The 25,788-nt window shown below is 34.4% G+C and overlaps 4 protein-coding genes across 4 annotated transcripts in view; 3 read left to right on the forward strand and 1 right to left on the reverse strand.

The window, feature by feature from the left end:
* LOC149943855 (nose resistant to fluoxetine protein 6-like) overlaps positions 1–11,207 on the reverse strand; it is a 30,586-nt gene extending 19,379 nt beyond the window's left edge. The window contains exons 1-7 of the mRNA XM_090174980.1: positions 10,937–11,207; positions 8,413–8,582; positions 6,766–6,886; positions 6,350–6,443; positions 3,001–3,116; positions 2,759–2,932; positions 1,873–1,966 (exon numbers count right to left, since the gene is read on the reverse strand). Coding sequence (XP_090031106.1) covers positions 1,873–1,966; positions 2,759–2,932; positions 3,001–3,116; positions 6,350–6,443; positions 6,766–6,886; positions 8,413–8,582; positions 10,937–11,087 — 920 coding nt within the window. The 5' untranslated portion in view covers positions 11,088–11,207. The remainder of the gene's footprint in view (positions 1–1,872; positions 1,967–2,758; positions 2,933–3,000; positions 3,117–6,349; positions 6,444–6,765; positions 6,887–8,412; positions 8,583–10,936) is intronic.
* A 2,438-nt stretch (positions 11,208–13,645) lies between these two features.
* LOC149943856 (uncharacterized) lies at positions 13,646–15,265 on the forward strand. Its single transcript, XM_090176226.1, has one exon. The coding sequence runs from the start codon at positions 13,646–13,648 to the stop codon at positions 15,263–15,265; it is 1,620 nt and encodes a 539-aa protein (XP_090032352.1).
* A 169-nt stretch (positions 15,266–15,434) lies between these two features.
* On the forward strand, positions 15,435–18,017 carry LOC149943857 (uncharacterized). The gene has a single exon (XM_090176227.1). It carries the CDS (start codon positions 15,435–15,437, stop codon positions 18,015–18,017), a length of 2,583 nt encoding a protein of 860 aa, XP_090032353.1.
* A 40-nt stretch (positions 18,018–18,057) lies between these two features.
* On the forward strand, positions 18,058–19,034 carry LOC149943858 (uncharacterized). The gene is made up of 2 exons (XM_090176228.1): positions 18,058–18,155; positions 18,206–19,034. The coding sequence occupies exons 1-2, from the start codon at positions 18,058–18,060 to the stop codon at positions 19,032–19,034; spliced, it is 927 nt and encodes a 308-aa protein (XP_090032354.1).
* Positions 19,035–25,788: the final 6,754 nt, after the last annotated feature.

Below are 25,788 nucleotides of genomic sequence, written 5' to 3' on the forward strand. Positions count from 1 at the left end.
AAGGTGTGAAATGAGAGGAGCAAAATTTTAACAGCTCAAAAAAGTGCGAAATGAGAGGAGCAATATTTTATCAGCTCAAAAAAGTGCGAAATGAGAGGAGCAATATTTTATCAGCTCAAAAAAGTGCGAAATGAGAGGAGCAATATTTTATCAGCTCAAAAAAGTGCGAAATGAGAGGAGCAATATTTTATCAGCTCAAAAAAGTGCGAAATGAGAGGAGCAAAATTTTAACAGCTCAAAAAAGTGCGAAATGAGAGGAGCAATATTTTATCAGCTCAAAAAAGTGCGAAATGAGAGGAGCAATATTTTATCAGCTCAAAAAAGTGCGAAATGAGAGGAGCAAAATTTTAACAGCTCAAAAAAGTGCGAAATGAGAGGAGCAATATTTTATCAGCTCAAAAAAGTGCGAAATGAGAGGAGCAATATTTTATCAGCTCAAAAAAGTGCGAAATGAGAGGAGCAATATTTTATCAGCTCAAAAAAGTGCGAAATGAGAGGAGCAAAATTTTAACAGCTCAAAAAAGTGCGAAATGAGAGGAGCAATATTTTATCAGCTCAAAAAAGTGCGAAATGAGAGGAGCAATATTTTATCAGCTCAAAAAAGTGCGAAATGAGAGGAGCAATATTTTATCAGCTCAAAAAAGTGCGAAATGAGAGGAGCAAAATTTTAACAGCTCAAAAAAGTGCGAAATGAGAGGAGCAATATTTTATCAGCTCAAAAAAGTGCGAAATGAGAGGAGCAATATTTTATCAGCTCAAAAAAGTGCGAAATGAGAGGAGCAATATTTTATCAGCTCAAAAAAGTGCGAAATGAGAGGAGCAATATTTTATCAGCTCAAAAAAGTGCGAAATGAGAGGAGCAAAATTTTAACAGCTCAAAAAAGAGCGAAAAGAAATGATCGAAAATTTTACAGCTCAAAAAAAAAGAGCGAGCACGAGCGGTGCACGAGTTGAGCGGTTATTTAACAAAAGTGCCCATCACTGGTAGAAACAGGGCATATTAGTAACATGGACGAATCAACTAGTTGATTCGTCCATGTTAGTAAAAATCTCTAGTAACCTTGGAACAGACTTGGAATTAGCGGGAGTCTTGGGGCCAATGGCTCTTAATAAAAATCAGTGGGCTCTTAAAATAAATCATTCGAACGGGGGTTGCGGGCCACCGGGGCTCTCAATTTAATTAAAAAATATGTATTAAACATTTTACGGAAATTTCTGGAACATGATTTGTACGCCGTTTTTGAAACTCTGTTTTCCTACCCTATACGAGAGTTACAAATTATTATGTGTGATATTATAATATACTTGCTTGTTTTAAAGTTAATAAATGTTATGTAAGTAACGTAACCAATTTTTATTTTCCTATTTTCCCTACCTAATTTTAAATTTTTCCCCCAATTCCCCCCCCCCCCCGCTTGGGCCAGTGGCTCTCAATAAAAATAAACTTAAGGGGGGTTGGGCCCCCTTAAAAAATATCACTATTTCCAAGTCTGCCTTGGAAACAGGAATAGTTTATTAAAAAACGAAGGATGCGACATCTCTTGTCACTTTCTACAAGCTTTGAAGTTACTTAAATAATTAATATTTACTTAAAATATTGAATATTTTACGAATTATTACGAATAAAAGCTTTGGAGGTTCTTATTTAATTATTTTTAGATAAAATAGGAAATAGGATTTATAGGAGTTTTCATTAACAGAAAAATGATGGCGCCACCAAAGCTTATCCGTTGTCGTAAGCTGAAGATCATTTTTAGTGGGGCGTTACGAGTCCCGTTACCAATAAGTGGTCTGAGATTACGTTAAAAAAAACGTAGACAATTTTTGGATTTGGTTCAAACTCCCTTTAATACAAAGAATTTTTAAAAATACCTCAAGAAGAAAAATGAATCCACGGATATAGTGGCATTTAGGATGGCTTGGAAGGCGAAATTATCTCCAAATTCGGCAGTTTTCAGCAGATTACCTGAGTTAAATTATATTTTGTTTAATATTTGAGGAAACGTTTAAAACAAGTTCGTTGTTTTTTCTAAAACGAAAATTATTGGTTTTTATTTTAATTAATTTCATTTTTTAAATTTTATGCCTGTTTTTTGACAAAATGTTTCATAATTTGCTGAGCTGTAATGTAAACTAAATTTGAAATTAATTTTAATTAATTTAATTACTACTTGCAATTTAGTTTGTTCTGATAAAAATTAAAATCTAAATTCTTCTAATTAAATATTATTTCTATTTGTAATTTAGCTTACTCCGATTTGTGTTCTACGGTAATGTAAATTAAAATTTCAATTCATCTTAAATAAAATTAATTAATACTGTAATTTAGCCTGCTCCGATTAATTAACTAACATTAATTATTATAAATTTAATATTCAAAATTAAATCATATAATATTTGTAATTTAGTTTGATCTGATTTGTGTACCGCAGCAATGTGTATGAAAATTTGAAATTAATCCTAAATACATTTAATTAATACTATAATTTAGCCAGCTCCGATTTGCGTCCAACGGTAAGGTACACTAAAATTAATTTATATTAATTAAATTTTATTACTATTTTAATTTAGTTTACGCTGATTTGAGTGCAGCGGTAATATAAAATAAGAATTGAAATTAATCTTAATTAAATTTAATTACTACTGGCTCTGAATTGGAATTTCTACAGAAACACATTCTAGTCTAAAAGGTGATTTAAGAATATTATTTTTCTTAATAAAGTCATTTAAACCCTTTAAAAAAGCAAATATGGCGTACCATACAAGGACATATTGATGAAGTAATACGCGTGTCCCAGAATAACCCAGGCCATGCTGAGGAATCGGACGCCATTGACAGCGGACAAACTATCGGCTGCTTGGTCGGTGTTGAGAACTTTCACTCCGTTCGTATACACGGAGAAGCACAGTAAAATTTTACGCACCAATAGTCCTGCGGATTGTGTTTATGGGAAAATTAATTAAAAATAGTTTAATCTTTTAAGCCAAAGTCTCTAATACCTTTTCCTTCGCCCAGTATATTCGGAGGTTTTTCGGAAAACGCGGTAAGCAATCTTATTGATACGTCCAAAACAGTGCCACTGACTAAAAATGCCCCTAAAATTGACAATATTGTGCTAGAAAAACCATGAAAAAATGGGTTTACAAATTTCGCACTTTGTAAAATAAAGTTAACAATAATGTTCTTAAATATTTCTTCAAATTTGTTTAGGGTTTAGCTTTTTTCTCCCTTTTCATGATGGACTTATCTACTTATCGTTTGCAATATTAACGTTACCTAATAATGTTCTTATTTTATTTGCGCTATATATATATATTTTATCCAATTATGTATCTTATTTTGACAAGATAATTGTTACTCTAATTTATCACGTTGATTTGAAAGATTCGGTAATGCTATAGGTGACCTTTTTAACGGTGTTTGATAAAACTACGCTCGAAGATAATTATTTACCGCGCTGTTGACCGACTTCTGTCATATTATTTAAAGGTTAAACATACTTAATTATAATTTTATATCTCTTTCTGTACCGCTTTTACGTTTTAATAACTTTCCGTAAAACGCTGTCTGAATCGAATGATTAATTATAGTTAATGACACTTATTTACACTATTGTAATGATGCTAAAAATATGATCTATTACAATAGTACCAAAAGAAAATAAACCAAAGTTATCAGACTGCTATGAAACCATTTTTTTTACATAAAAACAGCTATACCCACAATTCCCAAGTGCAATAAACGGGGATGGAAATTAGCTTTTATTTGACTCGATTTTCTCATTATTTTCATAAGGAAAATGCCCTCCGATTCTGAGCGCTATTTCGATAACTTCGGTTCATTTACGTCTGATAGTACTAGATTGCTTTAAGTTATGGTTAAACTGTTAATAAGTTTCTATAAAAGTGAAAATTGAAACAATTTATTAATATCTGTTCGAAAAGATTGAAAACGGACAGGTTTCTGTCAAAGAGAACGAAAATGTTTTGGGTTAAAGCCACGTAAGATCGTTCTTACACACAATCCCTAAGAGATTTGTGTACAGCGTAGCCGATGCCGCCGCCGCCGTATTTTACATAACTTTTCAACAATGAGATCTAGAAGGGTCAGTGATATGCATTCGGTAGCCCGTTATACATTTTGGAAATCGGAGCATATTTTAATGTTTTTTTTTGGCGATTTTCGCCTTAAAATCAACATACTTTTTTTTAAAATTAGGAGCGACTTGGTTGAATATAATATTTTTAGTTAGTTCATTTCTGAACTAAGTTTTCGGTTGCATTAAGAAATTTTAATTTGAAGTGAGATTTCTGGCCAATTCGCGGGACCCCACAACCCGCGTACGCACTATTGTCATAATTGAATTTCGTGCCAATTGATACAGGCGCCATCTCACTCGTTCGCGTTTCGCTAGCTTTTTTCCAAAACCTGGTAACTCAAAAAAAACCGTTTGTCTAAATATTTTTCGCATTTCGTTACTTTGTATTCAAAACGAGGGGTCGGACACTTGCCATTATTTTGTACGGGATTTCGGGATTTCGTAGAGATTTTGGCGATTTCATCATTACTTTTTGAAGTGATTTTGGGATTTCAATGTTAATTTACCATAGAGAGAGTTTAAAGATTTTGCGATTTTAGACAAAGTGTACGGGATTTCGACCCCTCGATTCAAAACCAGGTAACTAAAAAAATTCGGTTTGTCTAAAAATTTATTTAAATTAAAGTGTTCGCGTTTTGCTACTTTATTGGCAAAATAAGGTAACTCGAAAAATTATTTTCTGATAAAATTGCTCTTGGGTTTATTAAGTCAATGTACTAAATGATTTGTACAAATTAAAATTTAATATTTTAAGTATTGTTAATAAATCGTGTGTACTGAAATTCCAGTGACATCTTGTTTTTCGTTTTTTCTCCCACCACAATTATCAGGAAGGATAGAATTTTGAGCGTTAATAATACAAACCAGGTGCTGAACTTCATTCAAAAATAAATTTATATTTACTATTATTCGATGCAATAAAATCTTTTATTATAACGAACCATGGACAAAAAATATTTTAACCAAAAAATATATTATTCGATGCAGTTTTCTAAAGTTTTTAACGTGTTTTTCATTATGCACGTATTTCCTGTTAAATCGATTGATCTTTAACGTATTTCCCGTTAAATCGATTGCTCTTTAACGTATTTCCCGTTAAATCGATTGCTCTTTAACGTATTTCCCGTTAAATCGATTGCTCTTTAACGTATTTCCCGTTAAATCGATTGCTCTTTAACGTATTTCCCGTTAAATCGATTGATCTTTAACGTATTTCCCGATAAATCGATTGATCTTTAACGTATTCCCCGTTAAATCGATTGATCTTTAACGTATTTCCCGTTAAATCGATTGATCTTTAACGTATTTCCCGTTAAATCGATTGATCTTTAACGTATTTCCCTTTAAATCGATTGATCTTTAAAGTATTTCTCGATAAATCAATTGATCTTTAACGTATTTCTCGATAAATCGATTGATTTTTAAGGGGTTTTTTAATAGGTTTGAAGGTGTTTTTTTTAAATAGATTATTAAGGTGTTTTAATAGATTTTAAGGTGTTTTTTAATAGATTTTAAGGTGTATTTAATAGATTTAAGGTGTTTTTTAATAGATTTAAGGTGTTTTTTAATAGATTTTGAGGTTTTTTTATAGACTTTTTAACGTTTTTCCCGTTAAAATCGATAGATTATCAAGCGCTTTTTTTCCATAGATTTTTAACATATTTCCCATTAAATCGATAGATTTTTAACATATTTCCCATTAAATCGATAGATTTTTTAAGTATTTGAAATCGAAGAATGTTTGACGTATTAGCCGTTAAATCAATAAATTTGTAACGTGTTTATCATAAAATGTGAGATTTTTACGTATCGATAGATTTTTATTGCGTTTCCCATAAAATTTGAAAGATTTTTAACGCGTTTCCCATAAAATATATATATATATATATAATCGTTAGATTGTTAACTAATTTTTCATAAAACGTTAGAATTTTAATCGTGACCATAAAATCGTTAGACTTTTAACTAGTTTTCCGTAAGATCGTTAGATTGGTAACGCGTTTCCTATAAAACCAATAGACTTTTAATTCGATTTCCGTAAAACCGTTATACTCTTAATTCGTTTCCGTAAAACCATTAAATTGTTATTGTTAACGCGTTTACCATAAAATCGTTAACGTGCTTTCTATAAAAGTGGTTATTTTTAAATGAAAGTATTGACTAGAATATTGCTATTGTCGATTATGATAATTTATGATATCAAATGAAAAAATGCCAATCTATAACTTCTATTTTGGGGGAAAACTCACATGGCAACGATTTGACCAGTATTTAAATCTCGTTTTTCTCTGGTTTGACAAACTCCCACGGAGACAGACAAGTCGATCTGACCAAGTAGTATCTCTGAGAACATAGAAAAATAGCAAATCTCAGTTATATCAATGGAATTTCCATTTCAGCTTAAAACAGGGCTGGTAGGACTTTGACAGAAGTGGAAAAACCACTGATTTCACCTTGAATATGTTTATGCCGGTTTTATCCTGTTGAATCCCGTTTATTCCGGGTTTTTGCCAACCCGGTTTTAAACAAAAACAAGGTTGGCAAGTTTTTTCCATAGGTGGAAAAACCTCGAAATTCTACATGGTTAAAACCTTTAATGATGTTTTTATCCTGGTTTTTTCCAGCCCTGTTTTAAATTAAATCTTAAAATGAAAACGATTTTAACTTTGAAAGTAGTTTTGAACAGCGACTCTGATATCGTTCTGGTTGCAAGCGCTTGGTACGCAGACATCCCATCGGAAACCAAAGCCTTTGGCACCGCTAGGTTTGAAGCCCTCCGAATTCGTCTAAAGACAATGACCATTGAATCAGCGATTGCATACGTAACATAATCATTCATAAGTATGCCTCTTTATATATTTATATAAAAACACGAGACCTAGTTTTACATTGAAGAATTAGTGGACACAAAAACAGAAAATTCTCATAATCCTTGGGCTAATAAAAAGGTTACCATCGAAACCAAATCTCGTGTTCGCGCTAAACTGTAGAATTATTAAATCCAGAAACACGTGAAGAATTCTGCGCGTTAAGGCGAACCTTATTTTTCGTCAAGAATGTATCCTATATTTTAACTCATAAGTCTGAAGAAATTAAAATAGTTAATATTTTGGTTTGAGTCTATTTGATCGATTCCCAAATGATCGAACGGGTCCCATTTGATCAAATTTCCATTTGATCGAATGGCATTTGATCGAACGAAATTTGATCGAACGAAATTTGATCGAAAGCTACTGTAGGGTAAAACTACTAGTTTTTGGGAGTAAATCGAAAAGGCAACATCTAGTCAGAATGAGATACAGTAGACTCTATGAATAATAATTATTTCTTTAAACTGTACTAAAGAAAAATAATATGCAGACAAAACCTGAGCGCAGTGACGTAGAAAACAAAATATTCTCTCGGACATAATTCATAGAAAGACCTATTAAAAAAACGAACTCTGTACCTAATTTTTAGCAATAGAAGGGCCGTGAACGTGTTCAGACCCCTCGTATACAACGGTGCATGGAATTTCGATCAATTGCAACGTATAATGATCGACTGTCGATCACATATTTTTCGATCAAATGGACCAACACCGATATTTTACCCTTATAAGTCTTTAAAACGTCCTAGTTTTTAAAAATGCTTATTTCCAACACTGTTCGCCGATAGTTAGTTTTCGACTATTTCTATAATTGGTTATTAACTTTATTTTGCTGGTGTTGTCAGATAAATATCTTTATTTCTATTTCACGTGATTCATTTAAAAAACGCACCGTAGCGACTTCGCGCGTCAGTTAGGCGAACTACTCAAAAATACGGTTTTAATGGAATACTAAATTAGTTCCTTGGGCTAGCGGTGCCATTTTCAATCGCAAACTAGATTTATGTCAAAACTATGGAGATCAGTTTTAATTTTAAAAATGGGTCCACTATAGTTCGGATTGTTTCAAGGGCGCCAGTTTCCAAATACTATAGTTTGTAAAATATTTAAAATTAAATATTAAAAAGAAATTCGAATATAAATCTCCAATCATTGACTAGTTAAGGTTTCTAACCAAATTATGCAAAAAACCGAGGTTTAATATCTTAATTTTTGTAGAATTAGGGAGTGTCGTCTGATTTCTGGAGTTATTGCTGACTTCCCCCTTAAACAATTTGGACAACCATTTTATCTTATTGTATAATTAATTTTTTCCTTTTTTCTCTCAATTTTCTTCCTATATTTCACTGATAAATTTCCTATAATTCCTTTAAAGGATTTTTAAATATTCTGTGGTCACCATGCATCTCTCATAAAAGATATATTATATAAGATAATGTTTACCAGGATGGCAATGTTGAAGTCACTATTAATGGAGACGCTACAGTACTGTCCGTGGAACTCGGAAACATTCTTGCTGGGATAGTCGGCGTCCATGCACTGGTCGAAAGCGCCGAGCAAAGATATACTGCCCAAACCGATACCCGCCTGAAGTTTGCCGCTGGAATCCATAACTAGGCAGATGTTAACAGAAATTACGTTAGAAAAATATATTACATTGTTGAACGCCTTAAGTGGGAACAATACAATAAAAGCCTTTTTTAGTTCAAGCTGAACGTTTCTGTTTTAATATTTACAGAATTGAAATATATTTTTATTATTAGACTGAACCTTCCTCTACTGCTTAAAATAATGTTGATAAATATAATATTAATATAGTTCACGAGATACAAGGTCCTAACTAAAGGGTAGTTTAGCGCTTGCCCAACTTGTTTAGCTCCGGGTGTCCTAATTAAAACGTAATAACTTAATTAATTTAAAATTTAAAATTGTCAAAATTATTTTAATCACTAAACAAGAGGCTGTTCTACACTTAAATATTAATTTTATAAGTTAAAATTAAAAATTAAAAGAGTTCAACTTGAAATAGCGCGAAAGTAGACAATGGCCACTGTAGTCTTCCCCCTTAAATTGAAATATCTTCAATCTTAAAGATTCCAAAGTGAAATCACGGATAAATCTTTAAACACATTAATGTTTTATTTATTTTCAACCGTTTGTATCAGAAGGGTGATTGTTAACTCGTTCGAAATGTTAAAAGTACAAATGTTGGAATAAAGTGTTTTGTTGAAAACTGTGTAAGGGTCTATGATATATCTATAACATTGAAATGAAAAATTTGATGCTGCTTCCTTATTTATTTAGTTCGTGAATGTCACTAGGTGGTTTCTTTTGACCTGTTCTTGGACTAATAGTGTACTCTTTTTACCCTAAAACATTTTATTCGCCTGTTCCGGGGATGAGAATTACTCCGGCCCATAAACTATTCGCTTGTTCCGGAGTATTAGGGCTACTCTTTTTACTCCTTCTGAAAAAGAGGTGTAAAGGAGTAAATCTGATTTTGTCGGCTGCTAGCCAGAATTTATCCGCTAAAAAAGCCACAGGCAGCATTTTTTGGAAACACATTTTTACTCTGACTCAAACTATTCGCCACCACAGAATCGGAGTATAATGACGTCATAGCGTTACCACAGAGTAACCCACTCGCATAGAGTGGAAGGCCCTATGGAAGCGCGTGAAACATTATAATAACAGTTTAACTTGTTTTCGAGTGGTGAATAAATATAGTCCGAAGAGCGATGGTGTTGTTTTTACATAAACTGACTTTTTTATCCAGATATTGTACATGACCTTTAAACCAACTTGTTTACTTCACACCTCGAAAACAAGACGTTGCGTACGAAAAGTGGGTTACTCTTAGTCTATGAGCGTTACTCTTCTTACCCTACTCCGAATACCCGGATCAAGCTAAAAGAAACCACCTTTTATTTCCACTATCGAGAGAATTATTAGGTTTTGACGATCAGCGGTCACTATGGTCAAATTTTACCCCTTGTACAAGAGGGAGAAGACCAAAAGTAATCGAACCAATTAAATTTTTTTTTAAATAATTGGTCCCAGGTCCCTTTTGTTCAAAAAATAAATTTATCCAAGAACATTTAACACAAAACTATTTATCTCAAAAACATTAATATTTCTAAACTCTAAAGCAAAGTATCAAAAGCTAAGATGATTCACTACGTTTTGAAGAAGCCTGATCACTTCCCCCTGGTAGACCACTTTCATCTGGAATCTAATCCATGTGTTAAATTTGAACAAATTTAATTATATTTTTCTTATTAAGCTGAACCTTCCTCTAGTGCTTAAAATAATATTTATAATTCTAATATTAATAGTTAACGAGATATAAGGTCCTAACTAAAGGGTAGTTTGGGCGCTTGCCCAACTTGTTTAGCTCCGGGGGTCCGAATTAAAACGTAATAATTTAATTACTTTTAAATTTAAAATTGTCAAAATTATTTTAAGCACTAAACAAGAGGCTGTTCTACACTTAAATATTAATTTTATAAGTTAAAATTCAAAATTAAAAGAGTTCAGCTTGAAATAGCGCGAAAGTAGACAATGGCCACTGTAGTCTTCCCCCTTAAAACCTCAAAATATTATTTTTGTGGATAAATGATATTCATGAAAGGTTTTCTTATTTCAAGGTCAATGATAATTTAACAACTAAAACATTTATCGTTGTTAAAAAAAGTTCAGGAAAAAAACCTCGAACGTAAAATTTCAAATTTCAATCACAAACGGTTTTTCTTAATTCAAGGTCAATGGAAATTCAGCTACCAAAAATCTGATCGTTGGTAGATTAATTCAGGAACAAGAATTAAAATTAAGCTACAAAAAATCTGATCGTTGGTAGAACAATTCAGGACCAAGAATTAAAATTGTAATTTCGAGAATCAAAACAGCCATTTGGGCGATATTGGAAAGGTAAAAACAGTTTCAAAGATGGAATGCAATGTTAACTCACATTTAATAGCGTTCATATTGACTTCGCTCAGCCCTGTAGATAAATTCCCCAACGCAACTTGGCATTCGCTGGACACATTCGGGTGCTGGTAGCCTTTTAAAATGAACCCTAACATGGTCATCGAAGTAATACCATCAATTACCGATCTCATAGCTAATTTTACTAATAGAGAATTGTCAAACGTCGGTGATTTTGCGTCACTAGGTTGTACCGATTTCAAACTTAAATCTAAATTTTCGCCTTTAATTAAACCCGTTAAGGCTAAACAAAGTATTAAAATTTTGAAATACATTTTGTTTCTAACAGGGCGAAAAACTATTAAATAAGAATTTAAACCGATCCAAACGCGTAACACGGTAAGAATGTTTAGTAGCTAAAGAGAGGTTTTAATATTGATTGGAAACTTCGCTGATAAAGTAATTTGTTACGGTTCTATCAGTGGAATTTTCTTATCGATGGTATCTCTTTTAAAACCAATTCAACGATGCCTTTGGTGAAAATCGAGATTGAAAATAGCCGCGTGAGTAATTGACATTTTATCATATCGTAATATTGCGTCATTCTTAAATCCCACCAAAGTGTTTTTATGAAATAAAATTTGTATCTCGCAACGTTTTTGATTGATTCGGGAATTTCCATAACTGTTCGAAAGATAAGGTCTAACGTCATAAACGAGATTACCTCAGCGTCCATGGTCAACTTAAAATTGTAGAAAGGTCAAAGTATTCTGGAATTTTAAATTCAGAAATATTCTGAGAATGTATTAGCCGAACTCACGAAGCATTATTGTTTCAAATGAATTTTTTCAAAAAGTGCATTTACTTCTGGTAATACGATAACTATAAGAGTGAGGTGGCGGAGTGGTTAGCTCTTTGACCTCGCAGAAAGAAGAGCTGGGTTCGATCCCAGCTTGTGAAAACTTGGAACAACTCCTTCCGCGTTGAGTTTGCAAGTTCTCTTCCCACTGGTTAAATGGGTTTTCCGCGAGCTCTTCAGTTTCCCCTTCCATAAAAACTTGTTGATGTTAACGGTAATAGTAAGTGTAGCGAGTTGTTATTTCGCGTGGCATGAAGAGCTTGCCACCACCCTCCTACGCATTGTAACCCCACCACCTGAATAAATGTCTTTAAAAGGTCGCTTGTTGGCTTAGGCCTATAAGGTGGTGCCTGATTATTATTATCATTAGGGCCACCCTACTTTGCCTTTGATATTCCAAGTGTATAGGTATATAATTTCCTGATGTTACTCAATGAAACAAAATATAATTTAGAAGTATACGTTTAACAACGTCAAGATATTTGCTGTAACTAGGATGTGTTTTTAACGTAAATAGCACCTGTTAAATGTAGTGCCAAAATTTCGTTGATCCACAATAAATTTTAAAATAATCACTCTTTAATATAGACTATTATTATAAACTATGATAAATATTATGTCAAAGCAACGCGTTTTAGCTTATTAATTAATTACTAATTAATAACATTACTACAACACTAACGTTTTTTTCTCTAAAACCTTCAGCTCGCTGGTTCTTTTAGATTAATCGTAGATTATAAACAGAGAGGTTACTTCAGCAACAACGAAGATTTTATCGGATAATAACCTCACCATTTGCATTTGTCACACAATCACGTTCTACTCGTAGCGGCGATTCAATTATTATCTAATTAAATTATATTGGGTTTTATTAATCTACAACTGAACAATTATACGGCGTGACATTCATCAATAAATGAGATAAAATTTTTACGAACATAATTATGAAAAGAATGCGCACTCTTTAATCACGTTCCACACACACAGTATTGATACTAAAAATGACTTTAATTAACAAATTATAAAAATGATAATTATAATTTTAGGTGCTAAGTGTTTGGAAGTGTTTGTGACCGTGGCGTATCTATGGTGAAGGGCAAGGTACACAGTTTGCAAGAAAACGAGAACCACCGTGGGTCTAAATATTAAATAAATATATTTTAGTTTCCCCAAACGTTGTTGGTCTTTTTTACCTCTTCAACCGTGTTCAAGGTACACAGTGTTAAATATCTTTGTATTTGTGTAATTAGTTTAAAATTGTGTATTATTGTTTAATTGAAATGTGTTTATTATTAATTTGTAAAATGTTGTATTTTTTTTTTGTGTATTATTTGTTTTTAAAAATGGCAATATCCATGGAAAATTAATTCGAGAATTTTCTTTTGTAATAATTTTCTTTTGTAAAATGTATAAACGCGAAAGTGCCAATCTGGGTTTTTCCGTGGCGAAAACGTTGAGCCATCCCTGCCTTGCAAACCCGAAAGACGAAGACCGGATATTGGAGGCAACGGGGGGCGGCTCAATGGGACCGTCCTAGTATTTAGGGGAAATACCCCATCCTTTATAAAAACAGAATGACCAGAAACGTCGTAAAAACTAGGTGAGAAAAAAAGCTCGCTCGGACTCTAAAGAGTCAACCCTCCTAAAGGAGGAATTTTTAGTTCAAAATAAAACTTAACCCTTTTAAAACCAAAAAGAAGTCTCAAATTATCTTAAACAAAATAAGAAAGTAGGCTCGCAAGTAGATACAGTTAAAGATCGCTTTAGGTAATTTAGTCCTATAAAACTCTCAACATAATGGTGCCGAAACCCGGGATCTAAAAGCCAACGTAAGCGAATCAAAACTTGGAAAAAAGAACTGTTTTTCCAACGCGAGCAACGACCACGCCAAAGATGACGGAGCCGGCAGAAGAAGTGATTGCGGCCGCCAACGCCGCGTACCAGAGGGTAAAAGCCAGCCGGACTCCCATCCGGAGAGCCATCACCGTGGAGACTTCGAAAGTAGAAACGCTCATCAAAGACAAAAAATGTACGATCGAGCAACTGGAGGACTTACTGGCCATCGTTCTTCAAAAAGAGGAGGAAATCATTCTTCTCGACCAAAAGGCCGAATCGCACCTCGATTCACCAGCGGATCTCGAAAAGGAGGCGAGCTCGACAATAACTTACAGGGACAAAATCACCGTCGCCAAATCCAAAGCCAACCGGAAAATCAACGAGCTCCGAGGCTACGGAACGACAACGTCCATCCCTTCGAACCACGGAGGAAACCTGCAGCTGACGACGCCAACGCTGATCCCACCACCGCAGATCATCTCGGCCACGAAGCTTCCCACCATCACGATGCCCAAATTCAACGGAGACATTTCAAAGTGGTCCAGTTTCTGGAGCCAATTTCAAGCGGCGATCCACCGAACGAACTTACCAAAGGTAGAAAAGTTTACGTATTTGGCTTCGTATTTAGAGGGGGAGGCGGCTAGTGTATTAGATTTCTTAGACGCGTCAGAGCAAAACTACGACGACGTAATAAAAATGTTAGAAGACCGATATGGTAGAAAAGATCTCGTAATACATAGATTAATGAATAAGTTATTAGATATACAATCGGTTAAAAAATCAAATGATGTAAAAGCGTTGCGCACCCTGGTTGATACGTGTGAGGGAACAATAAGAAGCTTAAGAAATCTAGGCGTAGACCCAAAAGTAAATGGTACTTTTCTCTGCCCAGCCCTACTACGTTGTCTTCCTAGCGATATTAGGCTAGATTATAGTAGAACGAAACCCGCCGGTGACAATTGGGATGTCGATAACTTGATAACGTTCCTTAAAAAAGAGGTAGAAAATCGGGAGGTCTCTGAAATGTTAGGACAGGGGCCCCAAATTATAGATAGTTACGCGAAAGTTCAAAAAGAACAAAGTAGGGAAAAATCCTACCCGGAAAAGTTTAAAAGACAGCCATCGGCAACCGCGCTATCGGCTGTAGTCCCCAACGAAAATGTGTATTGCATTTTTTGTAAAAGCACCCAACACTCGTCCACGAATTGCACCTATCACTCGATCGAGGATAAAAAACGCCTATTAAAAGATGAGGATAGATGTTTTAATTGTATTAGAAAAGCCCACCAAACCAAAAATTGCCCGTCAAAATTTAAAGGGTGTAGAAAATGTGGGAGGGCCCATAATATCGTAGTGTGCGAGAAAAATGAGTCAAATTCCAAGAAAAATCGAAACCCCCCTAAAGAGGGCGAAAAGGATAAAGAAAGGGGAAGGGAGGATTTTACTACAATGCAGGTGTCGGTAAACAGCTCTCAAGTAGCTACTTCAAATACAGTTTTGTTACAAACAGTTCAGGCCCTCGCGGAAAACCCCGAAATGAAATCAAAAGGAGAAACAATTCGTTGTTTATTAGATGGGGGTAGCCAATTGTCATTTGTACAGGAAAGCTTATCCCGTAAATTAAAATTGCCCGTAGTTGGTAAAACTGAAAATAGCGGTTCATGGGTTCGGGACTAGTAAAGCCGCGGAAGTAAGTCGGCGTATTGTTAGGCTAATTCTACGTAACAAAATTTACCCACGTGAATTTATAGAAATTCAGGCCGTAGAAGTCCCGTTCATTTGTCGGGCATTGTCTAAACCACCTTGTATCGAAATAGAAAATTATCTCGAGGAAAAAGGCCTACAGATGGCCGATGAATCGGAAAAGGGAACCCTAGACATTAACGCCTTAATTGGGGGTGATATTTATTGGGAGTTAGTTTCCGGTAAAATTGAGCGTTTCGGAAAAAACACCATCGCTTTAGAAACTAAATTTGGTTGGGCCATAACGGGTCCCGTAAAAATAACAGGTGTAGGACGAGAAACGTACTCGACCTTGCACGTTAGTGTGGAAGAAAATCAAGTTAATGAAACGTTAAAATCGTTTTGGGAGATTGAGGCTATAGGCATTCGTGAAAAATCTAATGACCCACCCAATGACGAAGAAATCGTAGAAGATTTCGAAAATAGCATTGAATTCGAAAACGGCCGTTATAGCGTTCGATTCCCCTGGAAAATTGATAGGGAAAACCTGCCCAATAATTTTGAAATCGCGAAAAAACGCGCGCAAAGTTTAGCTAGAAAACTTGGGAAAAATCCCGCTCTTTTCAAAGAGTACAGAAAAGTTCTTCAAGAACAGTTAGATTCGGGGATTATCGAGGAGGTACCCCCCGAAAAGATTGACTCGAAAAATTGTCATTATGTGCCCCACCAGGCGGTAGTGCGAGATAGCAGCGCCACAACAAAGGTCCGAGTCGTTTTCGACGGCTCCGCCCATGAAGCGAACTTACCCTCTCTAAACGACTGTTTGTCGCCAGGTCCTAATTTAAATCCTGATATGTTAGGCTTACTCTTGAGATTTAGAAACCACAAAGTGGCTTTGTTAGCCGATATAGAAAATGCTTTTCTTCAGGTGGGGTTAGCGGAAGAAGAAAGGGACGTAACTCGGTTTCTTTGGTTTAAATATGACCAAGAGGGAAAAATAGATCAAAATTCATTTAGGGTGTTTAGATACAATAGAGTTCCTTTCGGGTTTTCACCCTCCCCGTTCCTTCTCGCTGGAACAATTAAGTTCCATATTAAAAATTACCAAGAAACTGACCCCGAAGTAACCGAAATTTTAGATAGGGATCTCTATGTAGACGACGCTGTAAGCGGAGCCGAAAATGTCGAAAAGGCTTACAAAATATCAGTTAGGATGAACGAAATTATGGGGGACGCGAATATGCGACTAAGAAAGTGGAATTCAAATTCGGCCGAGCTCAGACAAATGTGGGGGGAGAAAGATAAAAACGCAGGCCCCATTCCTATTTTCTCTAGTGAAAATAGTTCCGAAACTCAAAAGGTGCTAGGCTTAAATTGGGACCCCGAAACTGATACCTTTTCATTTAACTTGTCAAAATTAATGAGTTACCTAATAAACCTCAAGAAAACGAAGCGGTGCATTTTGAGTTCCGTTTCCCAAGTATTTGATCCGATGGGGATTTTAGGGCCTTACACAATTAGGGCCAAACTACTGTTCCAAGAGTTATGGAAAATAAAAAATTTGACCTGGGATGACGAACTTCCGGAAAATATAGGAAGGGAGTTTGAAAAATGGTGCGAAGAACTACCCGAATTAAGAAAAACAGCTTTTCCCCGGTATTATTTGAATGGGTTGGAGGGCGAAATAGAGTCGAGAGAGCAACACTGCTTCTGCGACGCCAGCTCAAAAGGTTACGCAACCGCGATTTATTTTAGACTGACCACTAAAAGGGGGGAAGTTAAAACTGTACTGGTAATGTCAAAAACCCGCGTGGCCCCGCTGAAAGATAATACGATTCCCCGTTTAGAGTTGATGGGGTGCGTTTTGGGTGCCCGCTTAGCTAAATACGCTAACGAACAATTTGAAAACAAAATCTCAAAAACGTATTATTGGACCGATTCAATGATAGCCCTTCACTGGATAAAAAATAACTCGGAGGATTGGAAACCGTTCGTTTCCAATAGAGTCCGCGAAATCCAAAATTTAACTAACCTCGAAAATTGGGGTCATTGTCCCGGAACTAGTAACCCAGCCGATTTACCAACTAGGGGCTTAAGCGCGAAAAAGCTCAACGAAAGTAAACTTTGGTTTGAGGGTCCGTTATGGTTGCGGGATCCCGAAAGTCATTGGCCAAATTTTCCATCCACCCCCTTAGATTTATCTAACGACGGGGTAGACGCTGAAAGGAGAAAGGTAGCGATGGTAACAACTCGCGATGATCAAAATTTAATCCAAAATCTAATCCCTTTAGACCGCTATAGTAAAATAGATAAATTATTCCGCGTAACAGCCTGGGTTAAGCGCTTCGCTAAAATGTTGAAATGTAAAACTAGAATTAAGGGTAATTTAACCGCTGAAGAGCTAAACGAAGCGGAAAATCTATGGGTGAAACATATCCAGAAAATTGAATTTAAAGATGAAATAATTTCTTTAGAAAACAAACAAGAGGTTAATAAAAATTCGAAAATTGTATCTTTGAAACCATTTATTGATAACGAAGGTTTGCTCTGTGTGGGGGGTCGCTTGGAAGAAGCGAAATTAACGTATAGACAAAAACATCCGATTATTTTGGGAAAAACTAGCCGTTTCGCCTCCCTGCTCGTAGAAAGAAGCCACGCCCAAGTGCTACACTCTGGTGTAAACGGCACAATCACGCAAATTCTGGGTGATCTCGGGTCGCCAGTTAGCCAAACAAGTAATAAATAAGTGTTTCGAATGTAAAAAATTTAGTGCAAAACCGGGCAAAATGTCGGAAGCCCCGCTACCGAAAGCTAGAATTGACGAAACACCCCCATTTAGTACCATAGGAATAGATTTCTGTGGCCCTCTGTATGTGATTGACAAGTACAAACCAAAACAATGGTAAAAACATACGTCTGTTTGTTTACGTGTAGCGTGACGCGCGCGTTACATCTTGAATTAGTCGATTCTCTGTCTACCGAAGACTTTTTGTTAGCTATGCGGAGAATGATCGCGAAAAGAGGTATTCCTCAAATAGTGTTTAGCGACAATGCAGCCACTTTTAAAAAGGCGAATGCAGACCTTAAAGAACTTTGGAAAAATATCAAAAATGACGAAATTTTTGCGTTTTTCGGTAAAATTGGAATATCTTGGCGTTTTATCGCTGAAAGAGCGGCCTGGTGGGGAGGTCACTGGGAGCGGATGGTTCGCACTATCAAAAGTACCCTAAAAAAGGTATTGGGTAATGCTCAATTAAATTTTGCCGAAATGTCAACATTAATCGCGGAAACCGAGGGAATGATAAATTCCAGACCCATTACGTTTGTCTACAATGACGTTAACGAACCATGCCCACTCACTCCCGCTGATTTCTCTATCGGTAAAAGAATCACCACCTTGCCAAATCAAAACTTTAAAGATTTAAATGTAAATGCCACGCGAAAAGATTTGATACTAAGATTAAAGCATAGACAAAAGGTACTCGAAAGATTATGGAAAAGGTGGCAATCAGAGTACCTGTTAGATCTTAGGTCGGCTCATCACAGTAAGGTAATTAAGCGGGAAACCATATTTAAAGAAGGCCAAGTTGTTCTCATTCACGAGGACAACCGACCCCGTCAAAATTGGAAATTGGGTTTAATTACAGAAGTAAAAATTGGCCGTGACCAAAAAATACGTTCCTGCTTAGTTCGTACTGGAAATGGAAACGTCATACGACGTCCCATACAATTACTGTACCCCCTAGAAATTACTAGTGATTGAAATTTAAAATTGCTTAAAAATTACTCCCTTTAATTTGAAAAAATGTTTAAATTGAATTGTTTTTGGAAATACTAACGTATTTGCCGGGGGAGTGTTAAATATCTTTGTATTTGTGTAATTAGTTTAAAATTGTGTATTATTGTTTAATTGAAATGTGTTTATTACTAATTTGTAAAATGTTGTATTTTTTTTTTGTGTATTATTTGTTTTTAAAAATGGCAATATCCATGGAAAATTAATTCGAGAATTTTCTTTTGTAATAATTTTCTTTTGTAAAATGTATAAACGCGAAAGTGCCAATCTGGGTTTTTCCGTGGCGAAAACGTTGAGCCATCCCTGCCTTGCAAACCCGAAAGACGAAGACCGGATATTGGAGGCAACGGGGGGCGGCTCAATGGGACCGTCCTAGTATTTAGGGGAAATACCCCATCCTTTATAAAAACAGAATGACCAGAAACGTCGTAAAAACTAGGTGAGAAAAAAAGCTCGCTCGGACTCTAAAGAGTCAACCCTCCTAAAGGAGGAATTTTTAGTTCAAAATAAAACTTAACCCTTTTAAAACCAAAAAGAAGTCTCAAATTATCTTAAACAAAATAAGAAAGTAGGCTCGCAAGTAGATACAGTTAAAGATCGCTTTAGGTAATTTAGTCCTATAAAACTCTCAACACACAGTTTGAAATTTCCAAAGGAAAAGCGTTGGTGTCATATCGTACTGGGGCCTCTAAAAATACAATGGTGGCATTTAGAATATTCTGACGTACCTTAATTAATTCGATAAAAATAATGAAAAATTCGATAAATTTGCGTATTTAATTAAATAGGCAAATTTAACGAAATTTGCGTATTTAGTTAAATATGCAAATTTAACGAAATTTTAATTTTTTTAATCATCAATCGCATATAACAGTTATAAAAAAATCACCTACGCCTTAATTAATTCGTGTTGGGCACTTAATACAGCGTTGGATTAAGATACCACAGAATCGTTTGAAACATTTGGGTTGCATATAACTAGAGTTCTTAAATTACCGTAATTTAGGAAATCAGTAAATTACGCGGTAATTTACCGTAATTTTCTTTTTTAAAAAAAAGGTTTTTTTTACGATTAAAACAAGGAATACAAAGAAGAAACGCTTTTGTTGGGTATTATACATTTTATAAATTACCACAATAGGTTATAAATGCCCAAAAATGATCAATTATCTTAATTTTGAGATGCATTATCAGTATCATCATATTCCTCAGGGTACTCACTATCGTTTTCATCCTCGTCAGATTCATCGATATTTAATTGAACCGGTAGAAACAGGGCTAGACATAAGTCTTCTTCCTATTAAACGTATCAAACTATTCTAAAACGACCTTCGACTGCTTGGAAATTCGCAACCAAAACGAATCTAGGTGGCGCAGCGGTGCCTAGCTCTTCGAGTTAGTGCGTTACGCCTATGACCTAGTGTTTGCTGGAGTGAAATTACATTATTAAACGATGCAAAAATACACTAAAACGCCAATAACGTTAGGTTTTGAGTTTTGTAATCTTGTGCGACGTATTTTAGGTACATTTTAACCCGAAAGATCAAAGAAAATTGAGAAAGTGAAACAAGAGTACGATGGTAAATTACCATGGTAATTTACCACAGTAAATTACCCTGGTAATTACCAGGGTAATATCTAAGGTAATATATAAGGTTCCATTGACAACGCACAATGAAAATCTTGGTGAAAGTGTCTAGTTTCGCGTAAAAGGGCGTATTTAGATGGTTAAAAAGGACACAGAGAATAGGTGAGAAACTGGTCTAGTTTCGCGTAAAAAGGCGTATTTAGATGGTTAAAAAGGACACAGAGAATAGGTGAGAAACTGGTCTAGTTTCGCGTAAAAAGGCGTATTTAGATGGTTAAAAAGGACACAGAGAATAGGTGAGAAACTGGTCTAGTTTCGCGTAAAAGGGCGTATTTAGATGGTTAAAAAAGGACACAGAGAATGGGTGAGAAACTGCTGTAGTTTCGCGTAAAATGGCGTATTTAGATATTTAAGACAAAGCTTAATGTCGACTGAGAGCCAAGTTTAGCTTACCACGAGGCGAGCGTAAAATCTCGACTTTAAAAATCGGCCGTTCTACGATAACCACAAGTGCCTCCATAGTTTTCCTTAGAAATTCCAAGTGTACGCGTATACATTTTATTTTAAAGCCGCTAAGAAAAACTTTTACAAAAAATTTTATTTAAAAAGTATATTTCTTTATTTCCGTACTTTTTCTTTATTTTTAAATATTTGCCAACCACTTACCCCATTAGAAATTTTGGTTTAATACAATAAACTTTCGAGATCAAATTAAAAATAAATTTAACTTTTATTTGCAATTTGGATTAAATGGGAATGAAAAGGCGTTTCCTTAAAATAAAAATTTGTCGAAGAATATAAATGTTTTTTATCTATGTTTAACTTCACTTTCTCGGCACGCGCAATACTTTCACGCTGGTTTTACAATGGGAGGCTCCTCGCGATTCCAGCCCCAGGGCTTTTTAGTCCGCCGCATCATAGATGGCGCCAGAATTATACAGGGAACAATTTCAAAAATTTCGTTTTAGATGACACCATTGCCAAAGGTAGAGGCGTATTTGGATATCTGCAAACTGATACCCAGAGTAAAGAAGGAGTGTATATAGAGCGCTTCGTCGCTGTCTGTTCCAGAAATATGGAGCCCTCTATCTAGTGGAGCCGATGACTAAACTTAAAAGCGCCATTAAATTAATATGGAATTAAAATTGATTATTAAATTAATACTAATTAAAATTGATTATTAAATTAATACTAATTAAAATTGATTATTAAATTAATACTAATTAAAATTGATTATTAAATTAATACTAATTAAAATTGATTATTAAATTAATACTAATTAAAATTGATTATTAAATTAATACTAATTAAAATTGATTATTAAATTAATACAAATTAAAATTTATTAATAAATTAATACTAATTAAGATTTAAATTAATATAAATTAAGATTTAAATTAATACTAATTAAGATTTAAATTAATATAAATTAAGATTTAAATTAATACTAATTAAGATTTAAATTAATATAAATTAAGATTTAAATTATAATAATTAAGATTTAAATTAATATAAATTAAGATTTAAATTAATATAAATTAAGATTTAAATTAATATAAATTAAGATTTAAGTTAATACTAATTAAGATTTACATTAATACTAATTAAGATTTACATTAATACTAATTCAGATTTACATTAATACTAATTAAGATTTACATTAATACTAATTAAGATTTAAATTAATAGAAATTAAGATTTAAATAATTATGAATGAAGATTTAAATTAATATGAATGAAGATTTAAATTAATATAAATTAAGATTTAAATTAATAGAAATTAAGATTTAAATAATTATGAATGAAGATTTAAATTAATAGAAATTAAGATTTAAATAATTATGAATGAAGATTTAAATTAATATGAATGAAGATTTAAATTAATATAAATTAAGATTTAAATTAATATAAATCAGAATTACATTAATATAAAATTAAGATTTAAATGAATATAAATCAGAATTACATTAATATAGAATTAAGATTTAAATTAGTATAAATTTAATACTAACGAGGAGACTACCCGAGGTGATAATCACCGATTTTTTTGAAACTATAGGTCGGTATGTAGACCTTATGGTAACATGAAATTTCACCAAGGGAAAAGTTGCAATGGGCGTTAGTTTTGCCATGGCAACCGCAAATGTTTTTGACAACACAGTATGTATATTTTCCCATTGAAAATAACATGGGAATCTCCCCCCCCCCCCGTGAAAATTTTCAAAACCAAAAAAAAATAGATCAAAATTGACAAATGAAATTAATTTTATGATATTTTGGTCAATTTGGTCAAAATATGTAAAAATTGACCAGTGTCGGTAAAAATGGAGAAAAGCGAAATATAAAAATAAAAAGTTGTATTTACCAACTAATCGCCCAATCGACGGTAATAAATGATTTTTTCAAAATTAATAAAATAGAATTTAGATGTTTGAATTTGATCAAAATTAATAATTTTAATTAGAATTATTATTATTATTTTTTAGGAGTGCTCAGATTCCCATGTTATTTTCAATGGGAAAATATACATACTGTGTTGTCAAAAACATTTTTGGTTGCCATGGCAAAACTAATGCCCATTGCAACTTTTACCTTGGTGAAATATCATGTTACCATAAATTCTACACGAGGGGCTGATCACTTCGCGTAATCGGTGTACAGAGCCGTACCTTTGACTGTACTAATGGGATTACACGTAATCTTTGAAGTTCCTGCCTTAGGCAGTGGTAATCTTAGCGTAATCCGGTGTACAGACTTTCTAAGAGTGGTTAGCCCCTCGGGTCTACATACCCATCTAGTTTCAACAAAATCCGTGATTATCACCTCGGGTAGTCTCCTCGTAAGTAAAACGTGAAAAAGGTAAGAGGGGACCAACATTTAGGGGAACTTAGCTTTACTAGGGTAACAAGCGCGGTACTTCGGCCTATAGGCCTTCTGGGCAAATTAAAAACTTAGGACTAACGACAAAAACAACGTCAATTATCGGACCAGAATTTCTACGAAGAGCTCCAAGTTGATCCAACTCATGCAGCTGTTTGTTACCACTCCGAAAGGTAAAAACATCTCAATAGAGTAATGGCAGTGGTACGTCACACGACGTCACCCAGGCTTTTTCCTACTCATAAAAAATTCGCGCCACAATGGCGGCCATGGCCAAAGCTACAGAGTGCTACTACTCTATAGTGGCAAAAACAAATCTAATGCTCTACTAAAACAAGGAATTTATAAAATTCCCTGTAATGATTGTAAACTAATTGTTTACTGTACTAAATGTGCACTATACTAATTTCGCTCTCTACTAAATTTTCCCCTCTGTCAATTTTGTACTTTAACAATTTTGTCTACAGTTTTATAGTCTACTAATTATAGTACTAATTGTGTACTAATTTTGTACCCTACTTCTTTTTGTACTCTACTATTTTTGTACACTACTATATTGGTACCATACAACTTTTGTTCTCTACTACTTTTGCACTCTCCTAGACTACTAATTTTGTAATCTAATAACTTTTTAGTTAACTATTAAATAATAATATAATGAAAATAACTATTATTCTAAAATAAGTTTACCCAAATTTCCAATCGCCATTTTCAAGGTCAAAACTGCCACTTACTAAAGATTGGCCATTTGGTCACCAGTGTTCTCAAACAATGAACTTCATTGAGGACCGGAGGAAATATTTCTTTGTTTTGTTGTCAAAAAAAGGTCCCAGAATTACCTGGGCATGCCCATTTAGTTTCCACCTCGTCGAAGGTGACCTTTCCTGCTCTCCTTTAATCTAAGCTTATTAAAATAACTTTGCAGAAGCTGCGCATCGTAGTTAAGAGTTTGGGATGGTAAGTTATAGATAGCTAAATTAGAAAGTGTCTGCTTGGAGCTTGCCGCGCTATGCGACTCTTTGTTAAAGGGCAACGCAAGTGACCATGCAGGGGGTAAATTATCTTATAGATAAAAAGAACGACTGCGCATGCGCTATCTGCCATAGCCTTTCCCTCTGTAAAAAAAGCAGAACCATATTTGCCGAATTTATTTTGCATAAATGCGCCTCTCGCGGTTTTTACGCAAAATCCATTCATTCATTAGTCGCGAAAATAGCCGAGGAAAGTGAAGTCTCCATGCTTACCGATAAATTGGATCCTAAACTTCTACAAAATAAATGTAATAAAAAAAGATAAATATTCTGTCGGGGTATAATGATAGGGAAATTGTTAAGGGAGACGGGATATAGGAGTGTGTGTGGTGTTGAATTTTATTAATCCAATGTGAGGCTAGCGGCAGAGATTTACCGCGTCCAAGGCCTAATGTTTCAACTTCCATTATTAAAAATATTCAATTCACGAATAATTTTATTCCAAAACATTGTTAAATCGAAAATATCAAAGTCCAACTCTCGGAAACTAACCCAGTTCTTTTCTCCATAATAAATAAATTAAGCTAGGCCTAAATTCCTGGGTTCGTTGATTGCGAGCTAACTCAGCGAAGAAAATCGAAAAATTCGCGAATGAGAGCGAAATTGCGCCACGTGGCTACACCAAGGAAAATAAGGCTTTCGCGCTGTATAAAATCATCCTTGGAAAACCTACTTACGGCTTGTTGTATAAAACATAGTTCCCCCCTGCATGACCACTTGCGTTGCCCTTTAACTGAAAAGGCTAATTTACTATTAATTTCAAGGAAAACTTACTTTATTGAAGTAATACTACATAACCGGAATAGGCTAATACACATTTATCAAAGCAAAAGATTCTTTCACGGGGTATCACCATCAAAGGCCAATTTTTGAAACTCTTAAGTCCTACCAGAATTTTTAAACCTAAATACCGTTAAAACTATTTTTAGTTATTTTTCATTATTTTAAAGAATTAATTTTTTGTAGCGTTAAAATTGTGTTTAAACAATTGAAAAATAATTTTAGTAATAAATATATTACTTAATAGTAAACGAAAAGTGGGGTGGCGGAGTGGTTAACACTTTCGCCTCGCAGCAAGAGGAACCGGGTTCGATCCCAGCTTGTGGCACTGGGTGAAAACTCGGAACAACTCGTTTTGCGTTGAGTTTGCAAGTACTCTCTGGTTTAAGTGGTTTTCCCTCCATAAAAACTTGTCGAGGTTAACGGTAATAGTTAAGACCTT

This window comes from Leiobunum rupestre, chromosome 5 (genome assembly GCF_980474605.1).
Source record: "Leiobunum rupestre chromosome 5, qqLeiRupe1.1.hap1, whole genome shotgun sequence".
Classification (NCBI taxonomy): domain Eukaryota; kingdom Metazoa; phylum Arthropoda; class Arachnida; order Opiliones; family Sclerosomatidae; genus Leiobunum; species Leiobunum rupestre.

Coding starts and splice junctions, on each gene's coding strand:
- LOC149943856 (XM_090176226.1), top strand. CDS start 13,646: ATGACGGAGCCGGCAGAAGAAGTGATTGCGGCCGCCAACGCCGCGTAC.
- LOC149943857 (XM_090176227.1), top strand. CDS start 15,435: ATGGCCGATGAATCGGAAAAGGGAACCCTAGACATTAACGCCTTAATT.
- LOC149943858 (XM_090176228.1), top strand. CDS start 18,058: ATGTCGGAAGCCCCGCTACCGAAAGCTAGAATTGACGAAACACCCCCA. Junction 18,156..18,205: donor CCTCTGTATGTGATTGACAA/GTACAAACCAAA, acceptor GTTTACGTGTAG/CGTGACGCGCGCGTTACATC.